Below are 13,251 nucleotides of genomic sequence, written 5' to 3'. Positions count from 1 at the left end.
ATTTTTTTTATTTTTTTATTTTTTTTTGAAGACCTTCTGTGCATCTGCATCATAACTTTGATCTCATGTCGATAAAGAACCATTTCTGATCCTTAAATCAAACTGCACATCCTGCAGAGGGCGCATGCGTTCAGCAGCTCGAGCTCCACCTGCAGGTTTGTGATGTCACATGACGGTGTTGTGGGTATAATATGTGAGCAGATGATCCGCAGCTTCAGTCCGTCCGGACCGCCGTCAGCTGCCTGCGCCGCTAAATGCCGCTCCAACCGGGACTTCCACCGTCGACACGCAACTTCTGCACGGACATCATGAGAAACGTGGAGTTGTAATTGTTATTTATTTATTTTTTATTTTTATTTTTTTTGCACCCCCCCCCCCACCACCTCCTGCCAATTTGACAGCTGATGAGGTGAGAGGAGAAGTTTTTGTTTGCTTAATTTACCGGATATTGGTGTGTTTTCAGAGTAAAAGCCTCCAGAGTTGGAAAACTGCACTTTTTAATTGATGCACCATCACATGAATTAGGCAGAAGTTTAATTCAGCCATTAACACCCTGATCATCTGAGTGTGTGTGCAGCTCGCAGAGGCTTTCTGGATGGCTTCACTGTGACCTTTTTATTTTTTAGTTTTTTTCTGCTTGGCCCACCAGTTTAACATCTGTTCAGTTCATTTTATTGCAATTAGGTGAGATGACATCTGATTAATTTATTTTTTTATCTGCTGCTGTAAGAGCGGTCAGGAAATGCACATTTAATGCAGAAATCTGTTGCTTTGTGTTTCAGCGGTCATGGGTGAAGTATCTGTGCCTCTAATTAACCAAAGAAAATGGGTTAATGTGGCACATGGTTGACTGAGCAGTGGGATGTTTGCAATGTATAGACAAGAGAGGTGGTGCCTTCAAGGTTTAACTAGTGAACAGTATAAATGCTGTGAGTTTGTTTTGGAGCCAGACTGCGATGAACAGATAAATCCACCAAGTCAGTGAGCTGCATGCATCAACTTGTTACTTCTCTACTTCTCTCTCTTAACATACTTTAACCACCAAGAATGGACTCAGTATCATCATTCAGAGCTGACATTTGGAGACCACACACCCCGTTTCCCTCTGACCTGGCAGATAATCGGACACTCAGCTGGGGGCAAAATTTGAGGATGCGGCGACGCATGACAAAATAATTGTTTCCTTTCTCGCTGAGTGAATCTCCTGTGTCTCTCTCTCTCTCTCTCTCTCTTTGTGTGTGTTTTCCATGGAGTTAACTGGACTCTCAGAAACTCGGTTCACTTTGTTCAGGATCTGGATCTGTGGAGTCACACCGGCTCTTGAACTCTCTGCTGATCATTTCAGGGATGAAGAATGTAGAAATTCACTTCCCGTAGAGCTTCAATAACAATCACATCTGATCCTAAGAGCAGGCCGAAAGGGAATCCAGCTGATATTGAACATTAAAGCCTTGTTCGGTGTTTAATCTGATGGAAATACGGATGAATGAAAAGGACAGACGGACTCGTGCATTTATCCGCTCAGGCCTCTGGATACTTGGACTGAGACATGCTGCTGCTGCTTCTGTGCTGACGCTCTGCCTGTTAATGTTTTGCTGTTGAGAGTGTTTTTAAAATCACATATTCTACCTGTATGGTAACTTCCAAATTCCAAATTCAAAAAGTTTTCTTTGACCTTTTATCTGCAGAGATACTGAGAGCGGACTGAGGGGACTCTTGCGTTGCTTTCCCACCATCCTCTGCTGGCACCGAGGAGCAGGGGCCCGCTGAGTGTGTGATGAAAGAGCGTTATATTGCATCACACTGGGTGTAATGGGAAGATAACGCACACACACACACACAGATGCTGCAGACACAATCACACAAACGCACACATGCAGGGAGGTTTTTGTGGGATCTAATGGTTCTTGCTTAGCTTCAGTCTAAATGTCAACCCAACCCCCTCCCCTGTAATGAGAAAGTCCAGACTGAGCACTTTTTAACCACTTTGTCAAACACTCACACATCTGCCACCGAGGATTGTGGGAGTTTAACATCCTCCAGCTCCTGAGAACAGCAGATTTAATTACATCCCTCTGAGACATCTCTGTCACGAGTCTTATCTATTTGTACTGTGTTCCCTTTCACTTTATTCATATTTGGTTTGCGTCGCTCGCAGCGTGGGAAACCTTGTGCAAACGTTTGAGAGCAAACGCGCTCGGCTCGGCAAACAGCAGAGTGCACGGCCGCAAGGTGACGTGAAAAAAGGCAAGCGAAGTGAGCCACCGATGATTCATTGCCAAATGAGTTCTTGGAAGAGTGAAATTCAGCCTGCCTCAAATGAAAAGTAATTGACCTTTACCAGAAGTTTTGCTCCAGACAAACAGCGATGGCTGCACCTGCTGGATGTCTCCAGAGGAATTGCTCCTCGTGATGATGATGACGAGCGGCTGGTGAGACTCTCTGCTCCCGCAGGGACTCCTTTCTTTAGATTTATGCGCCCGTTTGGCCTCCTGGTTCTGAAAGAAGAGCTCGTTGGACTGCTGCCATGACTATATCTGCCAAATTGCGCTTCATTCTTCACCTCCTTTTGTTATTTATATTTGGTTAAATACTTGAGATGCGTATGAGAAAGCTGCTGCAGATAAAGTTGCAGTCCCAGAGCTGCATTTTGTTTTCAGTTTTTTTTTTTTTTTTTGTGCATCACACTGTTAGTGAATTTGGACATTTCCAAGCCTTCTGTTTGTAATTTGGCCATCACTGGTTTTAAGTGAGAGATGGAACTGACCTCTGTACTGTTTCATTGACATTTAAAAAGCAGAAATGTTGAAAGTAGAGACTCATCAGGAAAATGTTTGCTGAGATAATACATCAGGGAGGAGGGAAGATGTGTCTTCTCTTGGATGGGCCGATGTACGTAGACAATGACGGTGATTTTATTTAGACTCGTAATCATTACACTAAAGAGCCTGCACATCAACAACGAGGCAACTTCAACGCCTCAAATGCAGAAGAGTCCACGATCAACAGGGCTTTTCCAGACTGGTCAGCTGCAACGATCTTCAGTCTTTCCCCTCTCGTCCGTCCGTCTCTCGTGATGTGAAGACATGTCTGGGTTCCTTTGGCCGAAAAAATCTGTTTCTTTGTGTTGGTTTGGGCGCTCGATCGGAATGCCTCCTTTCAACTGGGAGGACACCCCAGGGTGAGGATATCAGGGCGGAGGGGCGTGTTATGTCTTCTCTGGCCTGAGATGAGCTGTAGTTGGAGTCAGCAGAGACTGATGTTTGGTCGTGCAGAGGTGTGCTGTCGGTGGATTATCCAGAATCTTTGTTTGTTCAGTATCAGGCTGACGTTCGAACTCCTCCATGGGAAAAGAGTTCCTAACTGAATAAACATCACTTCAGTGGCCTGATGAAGTCGGCCCTGCTTCTGGGTATGGAGGATGAAATAAGTCACTGTTGCCCCGTGACCGACCTTTACACCATGTTTTGTGCACATTCACTCATAGCTGATGAAAATATGTTTCTCAAAAGGCAAAATCCCCGACTCTGCCCTGACGTGTTGGCACAGGAAAGTAATCACATCGTGCTGGTCCGGGAAAAAAACGACCGCAATCCTCCAGAGAGACTTCCTTCTGTTTGTTTTGCTTGGACCTACGTGTGTGTGTGTGTGTGTGTTGTTGCAGCTCACAGCCTGATTCACAGCACTAGAGGGCAGCAATCCTAACACACACCTACATTTACACAGCTGTCCCCAGTGACACATAAAATCTCAACAACCACAGCGTTTTTACGCAATCAATCTGTCACCAAAAACTCCTAATATCTTTTGAAATGTTGGCGGTTGGCAGCATGGCGGCAAAGTAGTCGCCGCTGTTGCTCCACAACAAGAAGGTTGTGGGTTCAGTCTCCACGTTTCCTCCCACCATAAATGGTGACTCTAAATTGTCCGTAGGTCTGAGTGGTGGTTGGTCTGTCTCTGTGATGGACTGGTGACCTGTCCAGGTTGACCCCGCCCCTCGCCCAGAGTGAGCTGGGATTGGCTGTGACCCGGAAACGGTCATGACTTTAGCTATAAAGGCCCCGACTTAGTTCCACAGGTTGTTCTTTTGTACCTGTGAGATATTTTCAGGGTCAGATAGAAACGATGGATGTTGGCGTGTTGTGAGATAAATCACGGTTTTTCCTGTTTCCTGTTCAGCCAGGAGGAGATGGAGAACAAGGCCATGTATCTGAGCACGTACGAGGAGAGAGACAGCGGCTCCATGTACGAGGAGGCCTACGATGGACGCAACCTGTCCAAACTCAACCTGTGCGATGAAGGTAAGACGGACAGCCGAGGCTGGAAACGCTCCGTGATGTTTTCAGGTGGAAATAAGAAGCTAACTGTTCAAACCGTCGCACAAAACTCGCAGGACAGAAATGTCTCCTCTGAGACGAAGAGAAAAGATTTAAAAAATGACAAGAAAACAAAACAAACAACAAAAAGGGCGATTTTTGTTTTTGATTTATAGAAAGGGACTTTCTACAAAAGTATTCATCCACATATACAAACACCCACACATACTAACAACCAATACAGACACACACAGCACACACACACACACACACACACACACACACACAGAGGCAGTGTTGTCACCATTTGGCGTTCGCTTTCTTCTCTTTATGGTCATCTGTGAGAGCGTGGAATGTGCAGGAGCAACATCTGTGTGTGTGCGTGTGTGTGTGTGTGTGTGTGTGTACAGGTGCAGCTGAGCGAACACACAGTTGACGCTGTGGAGTTCTCAGGTTTCGACTCGGGGCTTTGCGAGTTTGGTGGGAAAGGCTCGGCGAACATTAACTGGAGAATTTGTTGACGTTTTAATGGAAAGCGGACAAAAGCTTCTCCCGTCAGGAACGCTCTGCTCGTCCAACTTTGCTAATCCCGCAACATTTTCGCACCTTGTTCAATTGAAGAAGACATTCCCGACCGCAGAGCAGCAGTTTGTTGGATTCGGGTGCAGTGGGAACGTTTTCTGTGAGACTCTGGGAACAGCAACGATTCACACGACTGCAGGAGACACTGGACACTGTAACAACAGCAGTGATGGCTTCATTCATGCCAACAGTCAGATAAATACTTAGTCTGTAATATAAAGTGACAGGAGATATTTTTTTAAAAACACAGAATGTCTTCACTGGAACTACAAGAATGTTGGTGTCGCTTATTTTTTTTACTTTTTTTGATAAATGTCTGCAAGTTAATTGACATAAACGATCCAGTCCAGGGAGGATTTAAAAAAAAAATAAATAAATAATAATAATAATAATAATGGACTGTGGGTTAAACTTTTTATTTTTTTTAATATGAAGAAGGTTACGTGATGTCACCGTTACCTGCCAGTTACAGAGACAGTAACTGACTTTAATGAGAATACGGTGCACTTTCCACACACATGTGTTTGATTTGGAAACTTAGAGGAACAATGCTCTGCCCCTGTAAACTCACTAATTTCACCACCAAAGGGCCAAATACGCAAACTGAGCCAGTGACTGACTCACACTGGAAATAAACAAAATGTGTCAGTTTTTCATGAATTTTTACCAGTAAAATAAAGCGTCTTAATCTGCTTTTGACATCGGCCTTCCCTTCGTCCAAACAGAACAGTATGTTGACGACACCCTCGCCAGACAGACGTGACTCACAAACTACAGCAGCAATAATGTAGTTCCCAAATGTGTTTATAGTTACGAGAGCGAATATTGACTCTTCTGTCTCTTCTGTTGTCGGATGGAAACTGAAGCGTGTCTGTTATTTCTCCAGGTTGTCCATCAAAGAAACAACTTTATAAAGTCGGCCGCAATGCGAAGGAGGTTGAGGTGAATTAGTTTCATTTGGTAAATTTATTAATAATCTAAGGAAATATTCGCATTGGCAAAATCATTTTGAATGATTTTGATAATTGATGCTGTGAAATCATTTTTAAAGATGACAGATCAGTCAGAAGTGTTTGAGATTCCTTATTTTACATGAGCAAGGAGAAAGAGTTTGGATTGGCTCTTCCCAAAGTCCCAAAGTTGAAAAACACAACTTCTAGTAATGCCAACGTTCACACATTCAGACATTTTGGCAATTTTTTTTTCTCCCCCATTTTCAGAAATGTTAACATGAGCTAATTTTGTCCTGCAAATTTCCCAAAATGCCCCTAAAACAGGGATCATTTCTGCCTTTCACTTGAAGCTGTTGTCCTCATATTCCTGTTTTTTGTCGGTTTTTCATGGACATGTTTGGGTGTTTTTGGAGAACAGGCTGACTTGGACTGCTATTTCTGTTCCTATACATTCCAAGCATGTGACACATGCACATCTGAGCCAGCTGTGTTTGTCTTACTCTGGACCGGAGTGTGTGTGTGTGTGTGTGTGTGGGCATCAGCAGTGCGCACTGACAGATTGTCATGGCTCAAATGAAAGCGTGCTGTTGGGAGAGCTCGGTGTTTACGTTTAAAAGTCCAACATCATTCTCGTTCACAGGAAGATTGAATCTCATTGGGTGGGTGTAATATTTCTCATAATCTCCATGTAATGTGACCGCAGCGACTTTTAACTCTGCAGATCATTCAGTTTAAATTTGTTTCCGTCCAGTTCTGATGGTCTTCAGTGAAATCTCATCCACCGTACATGTGTATTTCTGCTTTATCAAATAAACGACGCTCCTCCTTCAGTCTGTCCGTCCTGAGGAGAGGAATATTTGTCAATCCTCATCCTCAATCCTACTAGTATACAGTTACATTTAAAAAGCTCATTCAGGACTTTCTTCTGTAAACTTTGGCGAGTTTTCAGCGGAGAATTTTGGTAAAATAGGAAGCTAGTACTTTTTAATTCATGATAACAATAATAAGTAATAAATAAGCATTTGACATTTTAACACTTCAGCTAAATTTGGTCAAAATCGTGCATAAAAGTTGAACTTGTGTTTGAAGTCCAACCAAAAATCAGATAGTAGGCCTAAAAATCAGTTCCTGTGTGACTGGAAAATTACCCAGAATCCCCTTTGTTCCAGTCTTATCACCATCAGCCAAGATAAAGTTTGCCTTTTTGTGTGTTTTGTTATTTTTTTTTTTTTTTTAGCACTGGAAAGATACAGCCTTTGAGGACAGTCATTTTCAAACACCACTGTTAATCTCTGAAAACATTATTCTATCGCATTCCTTCTCCAGCCACTGAAGGATGTGACTCCGGTACGAGCTTCCAAAATCGCTTCATCCTCTTGACCTGAAGGGAATGTTCCCTCAGCGTCAGCAGCCTAATCCCTGCCTCCTACCGAGACGTCACACACACACACACACACACACACACGAGGGAAAAACCACCTCCACTGTAACAGTCAGTTGTCGAACATCTGTGTGATAAGTGTTGATATGGAGTGATAGTAATGGCTCCGCAGTGAGCTTGTTTTACTCCGGTCCTCTTATTTCAGTCCACCTGTGAACGTTGTTTTATTTGCGTCTCTGTACATCTGTGTGTCGTTATGTAACGTCATCTTCCTCTATGCAGTAACGTCTAAATCCTTCCTGATGTAACACCGATGCTGTAATGTTTAAACTCATATAATGAATAAAACATCGCATGTTTATGTTCCCTTTTATGTTAATCGTCCTCAGCGCTACATGCATGAATTTGTATTTATACGGTTTAATAAAAAGTTATTTGTGTTATTTCTGCCCTGAGACCTGGAAAATATGACCTGGGTTGTTTTCAAAGTGCCTGTTAAGCCCGAAGCTCCCATTTTTATTCCAGCCACGAATGAACACGCATTCAGAGAAATGAAAACAACAACAACAACAACAAAACACGACCTACAGCTGTTTGTCTGAAAACTTGAACTTGATGCAGTAATCCTGATGCTGCTTTTTTTTTCTGTCTTCTTCAGGTTCTGGAAAGCGTCGCAGGAAGCAGGATCAGTGCTGCAGTCACCTGAACTCGCTCTCAGCCATCAAGTACGCCATCGTTTCCCTCTACATCCTGGTTCTTCTCACCATCTTTGGGCTCTGCCTGGCAGGTAAGATTAAAAATCCAACATCTTGTTTTGTCACAGGAGGATCTGTCTGTATCTGCACCAGATGGCTTAGTCTTTGGGCTCGAAGCACAGTTTTCTCTCACACTGAGAAATGAGCTGCTCAGGAAGTGATGAAATACCAGAAGTCATCTTTATATCAGGAGCAGATCGAAGTTTTCATCACTGCAACTTCCAGATATCTTCAGATGTCTGTTTTTTAAAAAGAAAAATGGCTTCTGAAGTTGCAATGAAGTGTGAAGTGACGCACGGTGACACAAACCTTTAAGACACGTGTGTAGCAGCAACAACACGAGCTGCACGGTCCTTTTTAACGAAATGTGCTCTAAGAGCAAATAACACTTTAGATAACTCAAGCCAACCGCAGCGCTGGATGTTTAGGCCACAGCTAGTCTGACTAACGGAATGACGAGGGCTCGGTAATCTGTGAAAGACGAGAGAGAGACGTGAAGGAAGGAAGGCAGATAAGAAGCGCTGTGCTGTGGAGGCTGACAGAGGCGGCACAGTGTCCCGCTTTGTTCCCACAGCTCTGTTGTGCGGATGACATCAACCATTTCTCAGGACTGAATTGCAATGAAGGACACACACTTGCACCATAAAATCCCACTTAGTTATTCTAAGGTAACGCCCTGGGATGTGCTGTGCAGCTGTACTCTCCTCTGAAACTGTCTGCTCTGCTTCAGCGTTGACACACATGAATAAAAGCATCACATGAGGCAGAATCTGATGTTTATTGACTTTCTGACTGGAACAAATTTGGACACTTTACAGCCGAGCGGTCTCCCGTGGGACGTTTCAGGGCCAAAAGTATCGCAGATTTCTAACCTGGATGGTGAAATCACTTTTCCAAGAGCGGAGCACAATTGACCTGTCGCCTCCCCACAGCTGGCCGTGACACATTTAAGCTTAATTCCCGCATGCGAATGTTACGTTTGTCACAGCGTTTTTGGAAGCGTGACAAGCTTGACCTTTTTACACGGCGACATAAAAGACGGAGGGGGTAAAGCGTGACGGTGGTTTCAACCTTTTGTGCTCCATCTGCGGCCGCAGGAGTTCTGCCGTCTGATCCCACTAAATCTAGAGCTCCTCGGGGTGAGCGTAAATCTACAGCACCTTTTATCAAAATTAACGAGTTGGCATCACTAATTTTCTACATGTTGAGGAACCAGGAGGTAAATTCTTCAGCCTGAGCTTTCACTTTTAGCTTTTTGGAGGAGAAACATGAAGCTGAAGGCGATTTGTTGTAGTTTTTATCCGCAGATGGACTCGGTCAGGAACTAACGCTGGAACATTATGTAATGAAACGGGGAGAGTCACCCACATTTCCCAAGCTGAGAGAAAAAGAGAAAAAAGCGGTAACCACCCAATTTCACGCCAACTTTCTCGCAAACATCACGTCTGGGTGATTGGCACGAAACAAGTGGAACTGTAATGTGGAAATTATGATGTGTGAGTTATGGAACTGAGCTCTAGCTGTTGTTATTTCGTATCGCTGGGTTTGTGACGCAGTGCTGTAATAAATTCCAGTGTCTTCGGGGCTTACAATGCTGTGGCTCCTCCTCCTGCTCCTGGTCGATCTGGAAAAAACCCTGGCGTCACGCCACCGTAGCCTCGTAGCCAGGTCACTAGTGTGTGTGTGTGTGGAGGGCTGTTACCTTTTGCGAACTCTGCCATGGTTTCCTTGTAAATGTCAGCTCTCCTATTAGAGGAGGGGGGACAAAGAGAGTCTGATGGAGACAGAGGGGATGGGGGGGGGGGGGGTAAAATTAAGACAGAAGAAGAAGAAAACGATGCGACAGGCACGGGAACAGGTTTTAGAGCTTCCTGGCGTCAGACCAGCAGGATCCTGGAGGAATCAGCTGCTTTCAGTAATCCTAATTTCCCCCCCCCTCCCTCCTCAGACGTAACCACATGGCTGTGTTTGTGTATTCACGAGCACAGAGATGGAGTTAAGGGCTCAGAGTTGTCGTCGTCACGGAGGTATTTGGTTATTTGAGGCTTTTTAGATGAGGTTGTTTTCAGAGAGGCAATCAAACCGAGTTTTTCAGGCGGCGTCGGCCGTCCAAAAGCTAAGTGGCTCCAGCGTAGCTTCACGGGAGGCCCCCTTTGCCTCCTGCACACACGGGCACACACACACACACACACTTTAATATGATGTGCGCACAAACGCAGTCACGGCAGCTGCCAGATTTTTGAACACAGATTCGACTCTGTGTTATCCACATTTGCTTTTTGTTTGAATTCTCTTTTCTTTCTCCGCACTTTGCCTCCTCGGCCTCCTCTCAGTTTCAGGGCTGCTATATGTTCCCCGTACGTTCAAACACATCCAAGTTCCAGACGCATCTGTCTTCGTGACATGATGAGTTTAATAAAGTGTTTTCTGTCTCAGCTCGTCAGATCCCTAAATCTTAGTGTTGGGTGAGGGGGAGACAGAGATGGAGCCTGAAGGAGCCTGATGAGTCCCACATCACTCAGCAGGACGTTTAGAGCAGCCTTATGGCTCCATTATGAGCTTATCTCAGTTTAGATAAGACATGGCGCTCAACTCTGATCTTAACAGCACAGAAATTTGTCTCCAGTTGAAAGGTCACTGTCAATCACATTGTAGCCACGCCCCCTAATGCCCTGCTTTATGGTTTACTTCCCTCGAAATGGGACCTTAAAGTTAACATCATATTCTAATGAAGAAGATTTCAAACTAGAGACTGAGACCATAAAGTCACCAGGAAAACATAAAGTGGGCTAATAAATCAAATGAGGAGGAGGGACATTTTCCCATAGACGTCAGTCCAAGCTGACTATAGTTATCTGCCGCTCTTCAGTTTATCATCATTCTGATATAGAAAGCACAGCAAATGGAACAGTGAAGTGACCATGTAACTTCTCTTAATGCCCCCCCGAACCAGAGCGGTTCAGTTCCCATGAATGTGGGCCCCACATTCTGGCTGCCTCGGCTCCAGAGAAGAGCCCTTAATTAAAAGTCGTGTTTTGTCTTTTTGGCATTTAAGCTGCAGCAGCCGAGCGTGCGAACGCTGACCAGCCTGACGTTGGCCAGATCCAGATCCAGCTTTGCCCCCCCCCACCGTGGACTGACCCCACGTTAAAGTGTGTTGCAGGATCGGGGGTCTCTCCTCGACCTTTCAGGAGCCGGAGGTTCATCACGGGGACGTGTGTTCCCTTTAAGTCTCTCTGCAAGCTGAGAAAATCTGCTCTCAGTGATCGCCTCAGTCATTTATGTGACGCCTTCCAGAAAAACAGTTTAATTTGAATTATTTTTAAAGCTGAAGAATAAAAAAAAATGTTTTTTTAAACAGTTCATTTTGATAAATGCATTCTGGGCCAACTGTCGGTGCAGGGCCTCGTTGGGCTCAGATTGAAATGAAAATTAATTGAACGTAAGTATTAAAGAACAATAAAAGTGTTTTAGGTGGTTTACCCAGCAGATGACGTTTACTGCAACTTTTATTACTTTAAACCGTTTTCCACATGGATGACAATGAAAAGTGCGCAGATTATTATATCTTTTTTTACTACTGTTGTTAATTTTCTGGACATTTTATGCCTTAATTTGATGGGACAATGCAGAGACAGGAAATGAGGGGACAGCGAGCCAGGGACTCCCCTTGCTCAGAACATATGTGCCCTAAACACAGAGTTCAATTCGTTTCTTAATCGTGAACCAACAACAGAAGGCCGAGTGAAGGAGGCTTTGAATCCGTGAGCTCATTTTCTTAAACCCCAAATGAGTTTCGTTGTAGAATATCTGGCTCCGTGGCACAAAACACTCCTCCTCTTGGATGCAGCCGATTGGTTCGTATCACATGTGATACTAAAAAGAAACCAGATGCTGCTTTTGTCTGAAAACGCCGCTTTTCTGTTGTCTCTCGTTAATGGCAAAGCTTCAGGAGCACAGAAAACCCCTCCGACTCCGAGTATTAAAAACATGCTTTGGTTCACAGATGAGAGAGTGCGAAACATCACTTTGTAATAAACAGGACGAGGGGAGACGCAGTCTCTGTAATGTTTTCAGTGCAGCCGTGAATATTAAAGGAGCTCACTGAGTCACATCAAATCAAGACAGGAGTTTTAAAACAAACAGCAGTTAGTGAAGGTGAGAATGGACTGAGGTTTAGACTGAGTGGAGTTTGATGCTGTCATTGGTGATGTGTAAATCACCTTTAACCCACTTTACACTGTGCACACTGTGCGTTAAAGAAATGTCATCGTCCTGGTTGTTTCGACAACAGCAGAAAGAAGATGCGGTATAAAAAATGTTTTGGCTTAAAATTCAGCCGCAAGACATCTGCAGGCTGCTCCCTCAAACCAAGAGGCTTATTCAGCGGCTCCAGCAGGAAACTTCATATTTCATCAGTATTCATGCTCTCATTTTATTTAAACCACAATCTGCTCGTCTGCCACGCAACCGAAAGTTGACAAAGACGAAATTCTTGACGCGCAAAAATAAAAAATAAAAAACATCTGTGAAGTTGCATCCATAAGGATGCACAAAAAAACCGATGTAATCTTATAATAAAAAACCAGCTGAGTCAAAGGCGGATGGACTGAATGTTCTTGGTTTCCAAAACTAAGTCCAACTGCCCTCGATTCAGCCTTTTCTCTGCTAACCGTGACCCGGATTAGTGAGATTCACCGCTGACGTGATAATAACTCCACTGGAACACAGAACATCCTCCTCCATCGGAAAATTAGGCTGAAACCAGGACTGTGACGTTTTGGCTCCAAAAACCAAAACAGAAGTTTTAAAAGTACCAAAAAAAAAAAAAAAAATGAGGAAAGAAATGTCTGTGGTGTTCGGAGGAGCATCAGAATTATAAAGATAGAAATTATCGATGTGAGCAGCATAAAGCCGCAGTTACTCGGTCGCCACGTCAATTTTTCAGCATCCTCGGATTTCCGCCAAGAACATTCTCTGACCAAAGCGGTTTAGAACTGATTTCCATCGTTGCTCAGATTTTTAACTCTTATTTTTCTGCAGCTTTGACAGTCAAAGTTGTGTTTGGTTTGTGTGAGGCGCTGCTGCAGATAACTTCCTTTTACATCTGGAGTCAGAACGACAACACGTCTGTAAAGGCAGGAGACACATTTCTGTGTCTCCTGTTTTTGAGCTGATCCTGGTGCTGTGGTTGCTTCGTCCCCAGCGAGCCTCGTCCGTCTGCGTCGACTCGCGACTGAAGGTGCAGCTGAGTCATGTTTTCC

The 13,251-nt window shown here is 44.2% G+C and overlaps 1 protein-coding gene across 1 annotated transcript in view; it reads left to right on the top strand.

The window, feature by feature from the left end:
* The first annotated feature begins 231 nt into the window (after nt 1–231).
* scara5 (scavenger receptor class A, member 5 (putative)) overlaps nt 232–13,251 on the top strand; it is a 53,623-nt gene continuing 40,603 nt past the window's right edge. Inside the window, exons 1-3 of the mRNA XM_029496196.1 lie at nt 232–409; nt 4,180–4,301; nt 7,891–8,019. Of these exons, the coding sequence (XP_029352056.1) occupies nt 405–409; nt 4,180–4,301; nt 7,891–8,019 (256 nt within the window). The 5' untranslated portion in view covers nt 232–404. The remainder of the gene's footprint in view (nt 410–4,179; nt 4,302–7,890; nt 8,020–13,251) is intronic.

This window comes from Echeneis naucrates, chromosome 24 (assembly GCF_900963305.1).
Source record: "Echeneis naucrates chromosome 24, fEcheNa1.1, whole genome shotgun sequence".
NCBI classification, from domain to species: Eukaryota; Metazoa; Chordata; class Actinopteri; order Carangiformes; family Echeneidae; genus Echeneis; species Echeneis naucrates.
This window is presented reverse-complemented; position numbering and strand designations above follow the sequence as displayed.